General features: G+C 44.3%; 1 protein-coding gene across 12 annotated transcripts in view; it reads left to right on the top strand.

Annotated features, from left to right (window-relative positions):
- The window catches only part of LOC102308260 (RNA binding protein fox-1 homolog 3), a 436,461-nt gene that overhangs the window by 308,879 nt on the left and 108,978 nt on the right, over window positions 1-18,604 (top strand). Inside the window, exons 1-2 of one of the 12 annotated variants that reach the window (XM_014334183.2) lie at window positions 3,745-13,575; window positions 13,727-15,052. The exons of the other annotated variants lie outside the window; for them this stretch is intronic. Coding sequence (XP_014189669.1) covers window positions 14,927-15,052 — 126 coding nt within the window. The 5' untranslated portion in view covers window positions 3,745-13,575; window positions 13,727-14,926. Of the gene's footprint in view, window positions 1-3,744; window positions 13,576-13,726; window positions 15,053-18,604 lie in introns of those variants that run through there. 12 annotated transcript variants of the gene reach the window in all.

The following is an 18,604-nucleotide window of genomic DNA, read 5'->3' on the forward strand; positions in this document are numbered from 1 at the left end:
TGTGTGTGTGTGTGTGTGTGTGTGTGTGTGTGCTACTGTATTTCTGCTTCAAATACACCACTGTTGCTACTACTACACAGCATACAGCTATAATTCTCTTACTCTGTAACAAACTAATCTCCTGAACTGACATTTGCACTTGAGGCCCAGAATTACCATCAGCAGTGTGCACTCAAGGGACAAGTCCCACGTAGTTTTGTTTTTGTCAGCAATTCCCATTAAAAGAGCAAAAGACCACCACAAACCGATGCGACTAACAAGTATCCAAAGCTCATTCCTTTGTACCCCAGAACTCCTTCGTTGTCCTAAAACCATTAAAAATACATCAGTGAGCAACAGTGCTGCGTGTGGGTGGCGTGTTCCTTCATTAACACCAACACACACCCTGTACTTTATTTATACAAACCCCTCTTGATGCCCCAAATATACCAAACGTAGATCAAACCGCCACAGAAAATAGTCCCTGCCTGAAAAAGCAATTCACATGTGCTTGAAAGATGTCTTTTAAAAATGTCTTAAGACCCGAGGAAGGAGACTCTGTGTGGATAAGATGTGACACCGCCTTGACTCTACAGCTGAAATCTGCAGAGCGACGGTGGCGTCTGCCCCTAAAGAGCCAATCAGCAGCCGAACCGGGAAGCATAATGTAGACACGAGAGCACAGCCAAGGTTTACAACAGTTTCAACTGCGTGGTGGCAGGTTTATCAACTCATTATGTTAATTAAGATGTAGTTATGTATATTTCATGAGGTGAATTAGCCTCACCTTTGTTCTGTGCTGTAGTGGAAGGAGTCAGAGATGATAAAAGCGCAGCCACGCTGGGCCGAAGTGAAACTGTAATGTGAACTTTTGCACATGGAAACGCCATTTCCTGCCCTTTTTTTTTTAGTTCGTGTGCTTTCTGTCACAAGCGTTTGCTCCTCATTCATTTAGATAAGGGCTCGGTCTTGTTAGCCCAAAATAAGTGCCTGCAGGCCAAGTTGGCTGCAGAGTGGCAAGACTTGCTTGTAGAAGGACTTTGCTTAATGTATTAGGAATATTGCTTTTTGGCCTTTTTAGTGGAATTAGTTAATTGCAGGAAAATAAAAATGCTTACAATCTTATTCTCCCAGCTTTAAATGACAAACTATCCTTTGAAGCTAATTGTATGATGATATTCAGATTAAATCACTCTGAGTGGTCAGTGAGACTAGAGAAGTGCTATGTAAACGCCGCTTCCTTCCATTTCATTAAGACTGTTGGATTGGTATTTCTGATGGATTCAAATCTAACCAACATGTTAAACATTTGGTGGCGGGTCCAGAGGAAACTCTCATTTCTAACAGTCGGCGCTAATCAACGAGGGGACAGTTTCTTCTTTAGCATTACCACGTTTTCCTTTATTTTGTTCAGCTTTGTTTTTTATGCCGTACAGTTATTTCTGATTGTCCGTTTTGGGCGCCTGGCGTTTTTATTTTGCCGTTTAAGTATATGAATGAGCAAACAGATGGACGCAGAGGCGGAGAAAGTGCAATATTTCCTAGATGTACAACATAGTACATATCGGTGTAAAATGGGATTTATAAGCACCTCGAATCTATACTTATGGATTGTGCTTGAGTAAATTGTTGTTCACCACTGAAACGGCATCACTCGAGAATACGAGCGAGTGTTGAGAGATGTAAAATTAGGGTGTAAAGCAGGTATTTCTGCAACCGCTTCCAGGTTAATTCGTTCTTCCTGTGTGGTTGTTTTTTCTTTATTAGATTTTTAAATGCTACAGCTTATTTGCCTTTGAGTTGAGATTCTCCTCACATGTTGGGCGGTCACAGACAGAGAAAGCCCCCCCCCCTTTCCTCAAATCTTACGTACAAAAGAAGATTGCCTCAGCTTCCTTTTATCAACACTTTTGTTTACTTGGGATGTGCCAAATGCGGGATTTAGTGTCACATTTGTCTGAGTGTCTGGCACTTTCACTGAGCTCGTACTTCAGCTGCTCTTATTATCAGCCATTTTGAAGCTGTTACTCATTTTGCCAGTCATTTAGTTATTTCTGAGGCATTGTCGTTTTCATGTCGAGGTACAGTCTGACTGCTCGCAGCTTTGATCATATTTTGTACAAACAGATTTAGGAAACAAAGCAGAAGCGCTGAAGGTTTCTTTGGAGCCTTTGCTGTTTGTAAATATTAAATGAGGGAAGAAACATTATTGCATTTAACTAAAGCAGACCTTAAAGGGAAACGAGGCCAAAGGAAGAAGAAAAAAGCAAACCCCGTCATCGCCGTTTTGGAGCTTTTTGAAATCGCGCTCCTGTAAACTGTTGGCAAACTCTTTTGATTAAGTGAAAAGTGATCAGCCTGGGTGGCGTTTTAAGCTCTCGTAACTTGGACGAGGAAAAGAATTTGAAAGAGAAACTTAAATAATGAACATTAAAGACAAAAATCTTTGAAAAGAACGAGCCCCTGAGCTGAAACTGAGAGCTATCAGTATATCCGGGCCCACCTCCGGATAACGTGTGGCAGTTTAGAAATGATCCGGTATGGCTGATGCATCAGCTCAGCCTCCCCATTGTCTTCCACCCTCAAAGACTCCCTTCTTCCCTCCTCCACTCCCCATAATGCAATGCAGCTTTTGTTCACTCATTCTTTTAACCGTTTCTTTGGCTGCGAGTTGTCACGGCGGGACAAATTAAGGAAGCGGTAATAGGGTTATGTCAAGTAGACGGAGGTGCCGGCTCTGTGCGGATGCCTCCCTCCCTCTGTCTCCATGAAAGGTTACTGCACTCGCTGGGTTTTGTCTCCCCCGCTGTAATGAGAAAGGCAACAGACAAGCCTCTATCAGTCCTGCAACACCTACTGACAGATAGCATTTGGAGAGTGGAGAAAAAGAAGCATTAAGGAAAGAGCGAGCAAGCGTCACAGGAAGTAATACAGCAACACGAGCGTGAACGATGGCAAAGGACACGCTTGACCGGGAAAAACAATCCCTCTCTCCGAGGGTGCTGCACTTCAACATTTACCTATATGATACCTTCATGTTTGTGTATGTATGTGTGTAATTTTCTTTCCTCCAGAGATGCGCCTTGCAGAGTTTGACACTTTAACATTTCCCATCGAACCATCAATATTATGGCCTCAACAGGGCGGCATTAAAGCCAGACATCTTTTGAAATATTGAGCAGCGATCGCAGCATTTTGGTTCGGTATCATAGCGCATTCATGACTCCCACTCGGAGATATTACACTCACATTTCTTCCACCTCCTTTGGGCAAACCCTTTCTCTTCCAGCCGCCATCGTTCCAGGGCAGATGTCCGTGGAAAATCTGTATCAGCGTGCGAGTCCCCGTAGCTACGTTTTGATGGCGGTGGAATGGGAAGGGGGGGGGGGGATGCTGCCCGCGATGTGGTCAGAGGGCAGGGTTGGATCACGGGTAGCGACAGCAGATGCTCCGGGCGCCTCATTCTACACAGAAGGGTTTTATAACCGCGCAGGTACCTACACGCCGAATACATCCACAGCCGGAGACGCTCCCACGGAGATACAAGCACTGAGGGAAACACATTGGGACTGGGGCAGAGTAACACACCCACGCAAACTTTATATTTAGAGCGTCTATTTAAGTAGCACTTCTAAAAACACAGGCTCTTACCAAACGCTGGTAGGGGGAAATAAAGGCTTCCTTAAACCTTTCACCGTTTTGCCATTTGTTTCAATTGTTTTTTGGGTTGGCATTTCAAGGGGGGGCCTTGTTTTACCCCTTTTTTTTAAGGGTTCCCCTTGGAAAAAATCAATAAATCCCCAAATTTAGTCAAATCTCTGAGCTCGATAGATAAGAGCGCGTCTCCTTATCTGGTCCAGTGGTAAAGCAGATATTCACGATTAACTTTAGCCCACTGTAACGTATAATAGGCTAGTAAGAAATAAAAACACACTTATTAATTTCTATAAACATCTGAAGATGGAACAATTTCGGTTTGGAGAACCACTTGGTGCACGCGAAAGCCAGCCTGCACAACAATCGGCTCTAGAAACTGTAAAGTGGAGCTCTACCGAATTTGATGCAACACAATTGAACAAACAAATCCACTTTAGTGATTGTAGTAGTACTCGGTGGCCCCTTCAGTGATTGTGCTCTGCCTTGCAACACTAAAAAAAGAAAGCCTGTGGTTGCACTTTTGAAGCCGATAGGACCTGGAGCCAGAACAGGAGCCTTCAGGGAGAAACCACTGTGATGTCCATAGCCTCCAGGCACCTTTAGACTTGGACATTGACAGTATTGGGTGAAAAGAAATCATTAAGCTTACAGGAGACTAAAAGTCTAGAAATGGAGCTGTGGAGAAAGCCTCAATGGACCCTTAAATTAGCCGCTAAATTTAAGACGTTCATACACAAATGCTTCCCAGAAGGGTTGAAACCTGCTTCCTTTGTTTGGTTCTTGATTAACTTGCTGATTTATTTTCATGTAACTGATCAATCTTTTAAAAACCGTCATATTCCTCGTTTGTCTCGAGCATCGGTCCAAAACACAAAAATATTAAAGCTCGAGAAGTCTTAATGAATCGATATGTCAGTTGTCACTTCAAACGCATTTATCCTCATTAGTTACATTAAAAATTTAAACATGTATGAGGAAAGGCAAGTGGCGTTATCCTTTCGAAATAAACAGCGGAGTGATTTATTGCTCGGGTTGGAAAAACACGAACGCCATCAGCTTGAGTTCGATGATCAAAGCCATCTCCGCGGCGATCGCGTTCGATGGTTTTTAAATGGTCTGAGGTTAGGGACAGGTGCGTCGATAAATGAGGTAGCTGCACCAATAATGTTTTAAAATCCAACACATTTCGGGCATTTTAGATGTTTCCAGTTACACACACGCACGTTCACACATTTCCTGACACCTTCTGGCCCGGCTGTGGTTTCTTACGCTCCATTCTAATATGATATGTGTGCGCAGGAGGCCGCTTTGGCCCAGTGCGTCTGACAGTATTGATGTACCATTTCTCACCTGCCGCTGCTAAATATGAGAGCATGGTAGTTGCAGTGTGAACCCCTGACCCCTCTGGGAGACACACCGGCATTCACAGTTGTGCGAAATAGGTCTCTGGTTCCCCGAATGCCTGTTTAGAGTAATGGTCAAAGGTATGCCTGCAGGAAGGGAACATTACTGGGCATGACCAATCTGCTCCCAAATGGAATACACTTTATGTCACTGCACCAATCTATGTAATTGACTTTGCGTTGGGGCTGAAGCCATTATGGTTAAGGGTGCTTCTTTTTCCTTTTTTCTTTTTAACAGAATGTCAGTGGAATCTGAAATGCACTCGGATGGCAGATTCTGAGAAAGATTGCTCTGGACGGATTTGAATTTTGGAACATTTTGGCCGCGAATGTGTTCGACGGGGACCGTGCACTGTCTCATGTTTTCACACACAGTCCTCAGACTGCAAAGCGCTGCTGCCAGGGAGTATTCACTCGGTCTGTGGGACTGCGGTTAGGCCGCGGACAACAGGTGAATGCAATTAACAAGGCGGCGGAAGAGAGGAGCAGCAGTGCTCTGAACCCCCAGGACTGGATTTGAGAGCGTTCCTCTGACTAACTTAGCAGTGGCGTGATTACAGTATCGTGGTGCTGTGTAGCCTCGCATGTCTGCGTTACAAAAATGAAGTGAATTATCCAAAATGAAGTTTTATGGCAGAGCTCACTTCAACAAACACACACACGATGGTGTGGATAGTTTAAGTAGCCCCAGTGAAATTATATATTGGTATATTCAATAACACTGCAATATGAAATTGTACCTGACATGTTATAGAAATCTTGAAATAACAAAATATATAAAAACAAATGCACGTTTAAGAACATTAGTACTATTTTGCCGATCCTGTAAAACTGACGTGCGCTGAGCCCATAAGTATCAAAAGGTTCGTCTCGATAATTAAATACTTCACAAGCAGACATATTTCATATTTATAAATCCTGTGAATCACGCATGTGTCTGTGTTTTGGGTAGTGCTCTTTTATGTGCACACATTTTTAACAGATGTATTCAAATGAAAACACCTTGCTCTGTTAAATCCCAGCTAATATAGGATTCAAAGAGCTCTCTGAATCTTATATTAGCTGGTCTAACAAAGGGAAGCGTACCTCTGTGTCATCTTGTGGTTTACCATATATGTCGTTTAACACCAGCTGTTCTGGGGTTTATAAATAAGGACAAAAGGACACGTCATTAGAAAGGTTATTAAAATGATCACAGCTAATAACCCTTCAATGGTCACGTGCTCCGTGAGCCACCAGGTCCTCATCTAGCTCCAAGTGTTTGCCTACAGTTTAATTAATCGTTACAGGCTCGTCCTCGTCGACAGCTAAGCTAACCTGAAGCTAATAAAACATTGTGATGCTTTCATGTTTCTGTCCTCCAGTTAAATTTGGCATCGATTTCAAAGTTCTGTTAATCACATGTAACATATCTGCTTGGCTCAGTTTATGAAGTGGAGCTGCTGGGATCATATTCTGGCTGCAGTGGCGGCCACACTATTTTTTGTTTGTGACCATCACGTATATACAGCATGTAGGGTCTTAGGGCTGTGCGATATGATCAAAATCTCATATCATAAGACATTTATTGTCCCGACAACGATATGTATCACAAAAATGTTACATTTTCTGTAAATTCTGTGAATCTCGGGCAACTCTGTGAAATGTTTTCTCAAGTGTTACATAAGTTAGAATTTTCTTTGTGAGTATTTATTACAGGGTGTGTTCTAAGGTTTATTTTTTTAGCACCCGACGGCTCTTTTTAGCTTCTCGTCCGTAAACACTCTGCATACTATTTCACGTAATTATGTTTATTTTGAAAAATCTCAACAGGATCTTCAGCTTTATTTTGAAAGGTTAATGTGGAAAATAAACAAGCGGACGGCGGAGCCACGCCATGGTTTTACCGTCGTTGTTGCTAACGACAACACTTAAAAACAGTCGGTTGTCCGCCCGTAGTGTGGTTATATTAAATATAAGAGAGAGAGCGTGATATCGTCACCCGATATATATCGTTATATGCAACAGCCCTATAGAGACCTATGCATATGTATGCATGTTTGTTTATTATTAATGTGTGGAGTTTGTCCCAGATGTGAAGCACAGTAACCGTGTGTCTGAAAAAGTGCTATTTGAATAAAATTATAATGACTCTTTCCCCTGGAAATCTAGAAACTGAAGCCCTAATAGTTTCTAACAGTGTGATATATTTGATATATACACGTCATGTAGGCAGGTGGTAAGCTTCTCAGCTTTTCTCCAGAGCATTTTTATTCCTGGTGAAGGATGTTTCGGGACGTAACTGAGGGTTCAAGGATGGAGGATGATAGATTTTGTTCAGATTGTAAAGCCCAAGAAACAGTCTTGTAATTTTAAACAGTGTACATATACAAACATACTCCTCTGTTTCTGTTGCGTTCGTTTCCTTTCTCATTTAACTCGTTTCTAGCCGCTTAAAGACAAAGTGTCTGAATTCGTATATCTGCTGGTTGAGACATTAGTTTCTCCATGTACTTCCATGTAGTCACAAGCTTACATGCTCCGTGTTATATCATCCCCAAGAGCAACTCTTGCCGCCTCTGAATTTTTCATCATTGATCTGATGTGATTTCCATGCTTGGCCATCCCTCTGCCCTGTCAGCTCTCTCTCTATCGCAGCCTCGCTCGGCCTAGAGGGCTAACAGGGCGTGAGCCATCGCCCCCGTTTATTGTCTCCCACCATGGCTCGACCAAACCTTTCCCCATCTTCCACCCATACCACCTAGCAGTATCACGCACACGCGCTCCTCGATGTCTTTTAGCTGCAAGCGCACCAGACTTTTAGGTGAGAGGGTGGTAAAACGGTCAATGTATTGATGCTGACTGTCCGCTGCCATAAAGCTCAATCAACCCTCTCCTTCCCTGCCTTGTCAAAGCAGCCGGAGCAGCAGCGGCTCGGTGTGTATGTGTGTTATTGGTGTAGACAGCGTGGCGTGGACGGTTGATATATGACAGTGGAGGAGGCAGAGTCGGTACCCCTCGGCTTTTGCTCTGCCTTCCCCAGTAGAAGCTTTCAAAATGCTCTAATATCTGGCCAGAGCTCAGTGAGCGATGGCCAGAGCCAACCTGCTGATCTTAGCACTGGGTGCATTAGTTTGCCATAAAGAAGCAGTGATTGTAAGACGCGGCAGGCGAAAACATATGAGGATGAATGACACCATATAAAAGCCAAGCTCTGTTTCAAAATCCATTAGAGAGGCAAGTGCCTCAGCTCCAAATGCAGCAAAAGCCAGGGCCCCACATCCTACCCCGGCATCCGATTGAAGCGCAGGTCGTAGCTCGTTCCTCCAGTTCCTCCCTTAACTGTCCGTTTAATCAAATTTTTAATCAATGTGTTAGTACCTGACAGCTCTGAGGGAAGAAATGGCATACTTCACTCGGTGCAGAATATCGGCATCCGAAGATAGGTGGGAGACGAATGCAGCTCATTTGGTGCTAAGAGTGAGCTTTTTTGGGTCTGTGTGTACAGGCTTCACTTTCTTCTCGATTTAATGTGTGCAGACATGTGTAATTGTGTGCGTGTTTTTCTTTGCTTCCGTGAAAGTTCCAGCCTCCCCGTGGCACTGCCTCCTAATTACTCAGATCTGCGCTCAAAGTGAAGAAATAATGAACGAGAGCTTTAATTATGCCTCCAGACAAAGGATCCCTGATGCCTCCGCAACACCGCTGGCACACTGAGATGGGTGAGGGCAGGTTAAACAGAAACCCTTTCCTCTCGGTGCAGAAAGCTGGTCAGCCTTGAATGCAGACCGAGGCTGCAACTTGACGTGATGCTGTAAAGTGCAGATATGGGAGCGGAGGAATTAAAAAAAAAAAGACGAGCTACATACGTTTGTTATCTCTAACAGATATGACACAACCTTTAATTAGTGGGGATCCCTGAAGCTCTGGGCCTGAGATATAATCAGCGGACCTTTAGCAAGAGCACAACCCTCCCCTCTCTGGGTACCCTCGAGGCAGGCTGATCGAGGCGTCCTCATGCCCCCTCTTCTACAGCGGGGTTGGCTGGCACTCTGGAGATGCCAGATAATGAGGAAGCCTGTCAGAGGGGCACTTCAGCGGTGCCCCTCCAAAGGCCTCACTGCTTCTTAACAAAATCCACCAGCACCAAACACTGCTGCTTTGTTTTCCTCAGAGTGCGCCTCCAGAGGTCTTGGCTGCGTGTCCGGCAGGGTGGAGCGCCCCCCCGGAGAATGTGACACATCCCTGTATTTATTTTCATACGCATTTAGAATGACTGGATCGCTGAATAGTATTGCATAATGCTCACGCTGACATGTTTGTGTTTTGTTCAGACTCTGGTGGTCGTCCTGATGGGGGAGCTGTGTCCATAGTGAAGTGCAGGGTGCAGTAGCAAAGTACATCTATTCAGCTGCTCTGCAGTCTAGAGATACTTGGCAAATGGTGCATTTGAGAGCAGACACACACCCACAGCTTTATATGCATAACCAACATTTCAGCTAAAAATATATAAAATATTCAGTTACTAAGAAATGAGAAAAAAAGATGAATTGTTCGGAACGGTGCCTTTTTAATTGAACTGATTTCTTTTTTTTGGTTGTGATGTTTGAGTGAATATTACCTGCAAAATATAAAATTGTTTTCTTTGCATATTAGGATTGCATTAGGAGAATATTTTATATGTGGCGATACACGGCTATATATATATATATATATATATATATATGCTGTAAAACATTTGGCCCAAAAATCTGCAAAGTGTGAAAATTTCAGACAAGTCATTAATTAACATTCACCGGTATTCCTGTGATAGCGGTGCCAGCGTTGCTACACTGCAGGCTCTTTAAAGCCAAGTTGTTTGGATCATAAAGAAGTAAAATGCTGTTGTTGTTTAGCTCTGTGCACATGCAGCGACAGTCGACCGAGTTAATGTAGGAAAACAGAAATTTGAAAAATCGACACGTCGAAGTTCCACATATTGTTCCTAAAACATCTCAGCCTGTTCATCGTGTTTTTTTGTTCTTTTTTTAAATGAATGCATCATTAAATTTGAATGTTTTCAGTACTACTTGTACTTTTACACAGTAAAAAGTATTAGGTAAAACTCATTACCTAATACTATCGGCCTGCTTTCTATCATTACACATTCTATCTGTCGGTGTATCTATCACGCTCGAGTGATGATAGCTTTAGTAATTAAGATCCCGGATTCATTCATGAATGAACGATTGAACGAGTTTACTTTTTCTTCATGATCTAATCATGATTAAGTGATGGTTTCAGCCAAACCCTGAATTGGAAGAGTCATTACACACCAACGATTTATACGTTACAGTGACTCGACAAATATACAATTACTTCCTGCTTTATAAAATATGTTTGAATATAAATTAAAAATGCAAAGTAAAGTGTAAAGTTGCAGATATTTTTGAATACCTTAATGCAGTATTTTATACTTATTGATACTGGTCAGCGAAGTATGTGTCTTCCCCCACTGTCAGAGTGATGGAGTTAAGGGAAATAAACAGTCATCTCTTATGATGATTAGTGTGAGTGTGCTCTATTGATCAGCGGTCATACGATAAACAGCGGCGAACTGGAGTGCGCCGCCAATCGTTTGGGCCCCATTAGTCGCCGCTTGTATTGCCTTTGATTATTGCTGAGTGTGCTCCCAGTGCACGTGATGGCTTTTTACTGCAAGAACTGCTGCTTTCAACCTTTCTTGGAGGAGCACATTAACGTAGCGCCGGCACAAAAGACAAACACGGGCTCATATACAAAGACAGAGGAGATGCTTTTGAAGGAGATTGAACACACATTTTAAAGCTCGCATTGCCCGAAACGAGCCCAGAGCGGAGACTCGACAGAAATGTGCACACACCTGCAAAATCCCGCGCTCCTGCTGACTTAATGACAATCAAACACAAGTCCGGACTCAGAGGGTAAATCGTGGTCTTTAACAGGACGGTAACAGAGGCGGGCAAAGACGTGACAGAGGCGACGGTGACAGTGATGATGATGGTGATTGTGGTAATAATCATTACGCTGATTATTACGGGCCTGCCACAGCAATGTGTGGTGATTGCACTTGAAGGAAGAAATGGAGGAAGACAAAGGGTGATGGTGACAAAACTGATCGTGATGATTAAGATCACTTTTTTTTTTTCTTTTTGTGATCAACTATGAGCCGTTCGCTGCAGTTGTTGATCTTTCTTTAATTGGCAGAGCAGCAGTGTGTGGAGTTAACTGAGGATATCTCTGCTGTTTGAGGGCTTTGATTTCACATGACATAAAGAAAAGGCACCGTTGAGAACATTCCAGAAACTCCCTTTGAAGGGAGTGATCTGGCAGTGCTCATTTGAATTATTAACTGGGTGAGACAGACAGATACAGAAAAAAGAAAGACAAAAAAAAAAAAGGAGCCAAAAAGCAAGAGATGGAAAACACAGAGGAGGGACGGAGAGATGGATCCCCATCTGTAGCAGGCGATGCCAAACTGTTAATCCTAAAGCACGCCCAGATATCAGCGAGGACCGGTCTTTGCATCAAACAGTCAGGCCAATTATACAGACAAAGCGTGTATATTGGTAATGAAGATGACTACCAATAAAGGTGAGTGCTTATTTCATTTAATGATTTTTCTATTATTTCGTTTTTCTCTTTGAAGTTGGCGAAATACACGACCGAATATGTAATTACAGGTCAACTATCCCCCTGTGGCTGCTTGGAATTATTTAATCTGCAGAGGGAGTGTCCCAGAGAGAGTTAATTCTCCTCTGCCGCCGTGTTGTGTCTCCCACAGCAGGACCCAATTATTACTGTCATTACGGCCACAACGCCAAACTTAGAAGGTGACACATCAGGTAATGTACGTGCAGAAAAATGGGAATAGCAGAACTTTGTAGATCTACATATGCATTGTGTAGATCAGAGCATTAAGCAAGCAGAGCTGCTTCTTAGCATGAAATGGGCATGAACAAAAATACATGCTGATTATAACGATACAACTCAATAACTGTGTGAAACTTTAGTAGAAAGAGGCACACATGTTATAGCTAGGTCTGCTCCAGACCCACTAATTTGTCTGTTGAGAAAAAATAGAAAATTTGTTGCTTTATTTACTTATTGGACAAAATCAAGGAACATTTACTCAGATAATGGTGAGCAGTCTTATTGTTTTAAAAATAATAATATAAAAATAGCCGTCTATTGTTGCGTAGGGTTTGTGAAATTGCTGTGGAGGGTTCTGGGTTGATAATGCGTTGTTGTATGTTGGTATTATATTCACAGTTCTTTTGGTCATGTTGGGTTTTCTCTACCTTCGTGTTGGTCGAGTGAAGCAGCGACACCACGGGTGCAGCGGGTAGCTGTTTCAATGACCACCCCCCATGTTGACCCTGAAAAAAATCTAGACAATTCTTATACATATATCTACTGATTGAATCGCCTTCTATGATTTCCATTTTCAAGTCTTCGTCCGTACAATGACGTGTTTTAGCGTTCGCTCGGACAGTTTGCATTAACTTTTTAAAAGTTCTTTGAAAGTTCAAAACGCTGCTGTTACTTCGCTCTAGCCTGTCTCGTTAACTGGTAACCTTTACTGTTCGGATCGACTCTGCCGCGATGAAGACGAGGCAGGAAGAGAAAGTGCCACAATGCTACATGAACTGGACCTTTATTTCCTTTCTTATAGGGCACCCAACACGCTACACAACAATCAGATAACTGTTACACTGAAACTCAGGCATCTCTAAACACTTTGCAGCTGATTACAATCACTTAATCACCTCTATTAGCATGCACTTCACAATGCTGCAGCAAAGTGCTGGCAATGTTACATCTTACACCCTCAGTCACTCACTTTCTGCTACACCGGACCTGCGCTACACACAAATGATCCACAAGGCCACCTTCTTTGAAAGCAAAGCTTTGGCCGGTACTTCTAAATGAAGAGAATCACTGCACCTCAGATTCAGCTTCTCATTAGTCAACCACGAGCACAGAACGTTCTGTCTTGTGTATAAACGAATGCTCGACTCATAGAATTAGAGTCGGATGAATTGATGCTTCGAATCATTGATTTTCAGCATTGACGGCCTTAAGCCTGATCCGTGCTCGTCACCTTTTTCCAATACAGTTCCGGGCCTTCACATGAAGGCAGCATCCCTCATGTTATCCATGTCTAAGGAACTCCTATTGTCTTCTGTTGAAAATCCAAAGCTATGAGCATAACAGTCGATCTCAACAAGAACCCAAAAGACAAAAATCCAGTAAAGAGTTTAATGGTTTGATGTCAGTCTGGATCATACTACATCCATGCCTTCAATTTCTCCAGAGGTTCACGAATATTTGGAATAAGGTTAAGCTGAATTAGCTAAGTTAAGTTATTCGTGATTGATCCTTGTAGGGAAATTACATTAAACCCATTCTCGGTATTGGGATTAAGAACCAGCATCAGTTCTAGGCATGTGCACTGGTCAAAGCCCCTTTGGAGAATCTAACCTTGCATGTTATTGATGGCAGGAATAACTTAAATTCACAGAGAGAACATTATTATGTATGTGTATATATGTATATATTGTACTATTCTTAGTTAGTGTATTGTCTGTCTTGTCTTAATGTTGGTTTGAAAATGGAGCACTGTAACAAAAAATTATTTCCCCCAGGGATTAATAAAGTATTCTGATTCTGATTCTGATTCTGATTAGACAAATTTCTAAATATATCAAATGTTTTGGATGACGTTCTCGAGAGTAAACACATTTGGCCAAACCCAGTCGATGACCCGAGTTCTGTCTTTCTCTGCTGAAACATCAAGGGTCTGAATCCAGGGCTGCGTTGGATAACATTCAAGCTGGATTTCTTGCTTTCCCCCCCTCTGACTTCGATCTCTATATCCAACTGGTGCCCGTGATGTAATGAATACATCTTGTGCATTCTCTTTGTCTGCTTCTTTTAAAGCAGTATCAAAGAGAATTAATCAGAAAAATACATTAAAAGGAAGCTCGAAGTTGTTTTTCTTGTACAGTTTAGCGTGGTCTACAGCACATGCTTGGCTGAATGCATGTTTACAGCTGAGTAGATGAAGAGGGATGTCACGACTGGGCCTAATCACAGCCTGTTTTTGTGTAAATGCACTTTCCCCTGGCTTTACGGATAGATCTGTTTATGTCCTTGAGCACGCACGCACGCACAGGCGGAGGAGAGGGAGGTGCTGCCCGACCACCGAGGGGGGTGTGTGTTTATGTGTGCTTTTGCGGGATGGGGGGGCCGCAATTAAAAGGCAGCATGCAGTGTCCCACGAGGTGCTAATGCCCAGGATCAGCTGTTCTAATGTCATTCACATCCCCTCTGCTATTCAGCCAGCCCGTTTGATGTATGAATCCACCAGGGACTTCATCAGTACCCCCCCTCCCCCCCTTTCATTCTACCAGCACCTCTTTCATACCCCCACCCTAACCTACCCAACCCCCTGTCGGCTCTTCAACCCCTCCTCCTCCTCCCGAGCTTGCACAGAACCTCCCCTTCTGTGTCTGAATGCTTATGTTGGCTTTTATCGCACACAAAGTAAACAGAGTCGCGCCAGGGATAGTGAGCGAGAGAAAAGGGGAGAGAGAGAGATCGGCAGAGACCGAGAGAGAGAGCGAGCGTGAGAGAGAGAGAGTGCAATAGTGATAAACGTGGAACATGCACATTGTCTGCGCACCGCTCGCCTCCCTGCTACATCTTCAATAGCGACACAAAAGCCAGCAAAAGGGAAATTTAAAAGGCAAGAGGAGGCAGAGGAAGGGAACTGATCCGAGGAGGGAGAGAGAGAGAGAGAGTGAGTAAGTGAGTGGGAGCGAGCGAGCCAGAGAAAGAGAGAGAGAGAAGAAGGAGAGAGTAGAGCAAAAGGATCTCCCTGCTAAATGCGCAAAGCGTCCCGTCACCCCACGCTGAGCTCCATGGCCAACTCCGGCTGCCTCCTGCTCTCCGGCTCCGGGATGCTACCTCACTCGCTCCAGTGTCCCCCTGCCTTCCTCTACCTGCCCGAGGTAAGACTGAACGATGCTCGCTTTGTCGACCCTCGCTCTCTCTCCTCTCCCTCGCTCTGCATCCCTTTTCGTCTCTCCGTGCGCTCCTCGGCAGCACGTGACGGCATCGCGCTCGCTTTGTGCTGTTACTCAGAGTACTTTCACCCGCCTAACCCTTGACCCTCAGCCTGCCTTTGAGGAGTAGAAAGAGGGGGGCAGGAGGCGGAGGTGGAGCGGGGATCACCTCCTTTAATTCTACCCTCTGAACCGTCCCGCTCTTCATCGCCTCCCGTCTTCCTCTTCTCTCTCCAGTGCCTCCCTTTTTTTGAGTGAAATTAAAGCAGTGAATTAGCGATCGCTGTGACGTGGGAGCACGCAGCGTTTGTGTACAACAGTCGCTTCATGACTCATTGTGCTTGGAAATGTTTTCTCGGTCAGTCTGTTGTGCTCTGTCACTTCTGTGCTGCAAAGATGAGGCAATTTTACAGTTAGTTGTGTTTTTAAATGGGAAAATTCCTTTTAAAAAATTGCTTCTTTATCTCAGATTTTTTTATGCAAGTAGATGCAAACTTTTTCTGTAGCTGACTGCAAAAAACACTCCTCGTTTATCTACATGTGGTAGTTGTGCATGTGTTACCCAGTCTGATCCCTGCCTGTGTTTGCTGAAATCACATTCCACATGAATCTTCAAGACACGAATTTGAATTTTAACCCTGAATTTAAGAAGTTAGAGCTTCGAGGGCTTTGAGGAGTAACGAACAAAGCAGTGATGACACGAGATCGCTCCTATTTGAATTATTATTACAATGTGTGCAGTTTATTTTTGTTATGAGCGTCAAAAAGAAAAAGTCCACATTTCTTGGTCATCTCCTTTTTTGGACTATCCTTGCCGTATAATCCTTTGATTTCATGTGGTTACGGGCAACAGAAAATCTCTATTTGTTTAAAACACACATTAAGGTTTAAACTAAAGCTGCTCTCACCGTGAGATTTGTTTAAATTTAACAAAGCAAGCGCCTCGTTCTTCACCCCTTAATTTTTCTCATAGTGGCAACACTTTGAATAATTATATCTCTCAGCAAATTAACATTGATTTTTTCCTTTTTGTGCGTGTGCGCGAGTGTGTTTGCCATCCTCCTTTGGAAATTGATTCTGTCACTGATCCCCTTGTTTTGTGAAACCTGAAGACTGCAATCTTCTGAAGGGAGGTGAAAAAATCAACAACAAGGTGACTCTTAAGAGCCCGTGCGCCTGTCTATCTGCTGAATAATTCACATGTTTTAATTCAGCGAGTTGGGGGCGGGAGCGCCGTTAGTGGTGGGATGATGGGTGCGTGGGGGGGGGGTTGGTGTCGAGCGTCCAATTCTGTTTTTACTACCGGCACCATGTGTTGCTGTAAACAGAGTGTGTTACTGCAGTGATTGAGGGGAAATAACGGCGCCGGAAAATCCTGCTTTCAATCTCCCGTTTTGAGCCGTATTCCTCCCACTTTCTCCCCAACGCCATCACGGTAATGGCCCTCACCACCTCCCACCCATCTGTCCAGAGTGGGCACACCCCACCAGCCGGGCTGTGATTGGGAGGGAGGGAGGGGGGGGAGTGCAGGGCATGTGGACAGCCAGGTGTCATCAGCACACGCAAACTGTGGAGGAAGCCAAAGCCGCCTCCAAAAACTCGAATAATGGCTGAATGTTCGTTATCGCTTATTGCAAATCTGAGGGGACAAAAACGCTTCGATGACCACAACCTTAAATGTCTCGATTCGTCACGTGGATCCTTCTGAGCGCCTTTCCACAAGCGAGCACGATGTAACGCGAGCGAGTTTAGGTGCATCTACCTTCCACTACATCCTGTTACCTCCAAATCCTCGGGACGAGCCTCTCGAGTGCGCGCGTGCGCGCGTGTGTTTTGGTCCACAGTGGATTCCTTTAAAGTCCAAGTCAGAGCTGAAATTGAAACTTCCTGTGTGCTATTTTCATGAAACATCCCCCTTTTTGTTTCAAATCCCTTTAATGTATCAGCAGCTTTTGTTCCTTTTTTCTTTTCTGTTTATTTCTTTTTTTCTTCTTCTTTGCGGTAAATCCTCGCCCTGCAGCGCTGTGAGAGGAAGCAACCCTCTGAGTCACACTGTGGCCAGCGTCTCTCCCCCACATCACCCATCCTTCGTAGCATGCCGCTTGTGTTCCCCCGCCTTTCCCCTCTCCTCCTCCCCCCCCCGCCGCCGACACTCTCCCGCTTCCTCCCCTTCGCCACAGTGCAGAGCTGCAGCATCGGCTCGTGTAAGATGACAGCCAGCGAACAGAAGGGGAATAGATTGAGGTGATAGCCTCTGCCTCACAGTTTGTTTGCATTTCAAATAAGACACTGTATTAAGTTGGGCTCCGAACAGCTTTGCTTATTATGTGTGAACATGGTGCTGCATGATATCACAGGAAGACAGGAGTTTATTACATAAAAGATTAGCAAAGCATACCTTGCCTTTATTTGTGTGCAGCAGTGTTTGGGTGTGTGTTCTCAGGCAGCTTGCTTTGATGCTCTTTGTAGTCGGCTGCGGTGCATATAAATCCCGGCTAAATGTTTGTTTTCATTAACACAAGGAGAGACTCCCTGCGGTGTGGTGGGAGAACTGTGGGCTTCTGATTACACACGCGCGCGCACAAAAAGTGGCAGTATCACACCACCGCTGAAGGGCCTTTCCTCCTCCGCGACACGGGGAGAGTTTCTCCGCCACACGGGGTGCCGGCTTCATCCTTCCGCAGGATGATGTCACTTTTCCTCTACCCTCAATTTGTATTGTAGGGGCTCGTTTCGTGAGTTATGGCGCTGGATATTGAAGGAGTTATGAATTACAGTGTGGTGAGACTTTTATGGGATGCAGTGCTCACCGCTGTAGGCCCGTATTAAAGTATAAATATATTTATGGTACAAGCTGAAGCTAACGGGGGTAGCTCAGGTTTGCTGGTGGTAGTTAGTAGCTGTCTTCAGAGTCATAAAAACATGGCATCTCATGGATTTTCTATTTACCAGGCGCTGGGTGGGCATATGGCGACGCTCGTAAATGTAGCTCTATTATCTAAGACGGTGCTGTTGGGCGGGAAGCTCGGCGTCACTTATGTCTAAAGAGGGAAAAAGCAGCCGTTCTTATTGTCTTGATGTCACATCTCTCTCCCGTCTTTGCCTCAGACTTATCTCGAGATCTCCCGTGTTCTAAAAATGTCTTCCTTTGATTTGTAATTGGATTTTCTATCGTGGCATTCCACTCTGCCGGTGTCTATTGTTATTGTTGCATCTATTGATTTCTTTTTTGTGGCTTCTTCGGGCCGGGTGTTTTGAATTTCCCCCTTAACTGTACACGGCTTTGGTATCGCTCTAAACGGTTAGGTCACCTCGAAGAGGCGATCCTTTCATGTCGGTGGATCCTGCGAGGAATTGCCCGGGCTCTCTGGTTTCAGCGGCCTCCTCCTCCTCCTCCTCCTCCTCTCCTCTTCCTACTCACGCTGATCTGTTTTTACGCCTGCACTGGTACCGACTCTCTCCCTGCTCTCACACACACACACACTCACACACTGATAA

The sequence above is a fragment of the Haplochromis burtoni genome, unplaced genomic scaffold, assembly GCF_018398535.1.
Source record: "Haplochromis burtoni strain Fernald_Lab_line unplaced genomic scaffold, NCSU_Asbu1 Contig_68, whole genome shotgun sequence".
Lineage (NCBI taxonomy): Eukaryota > Metazoa > Chordata > Actinopteri > Cichliformes > Cichlidae > Haplochromis > Haplochromis burtoni.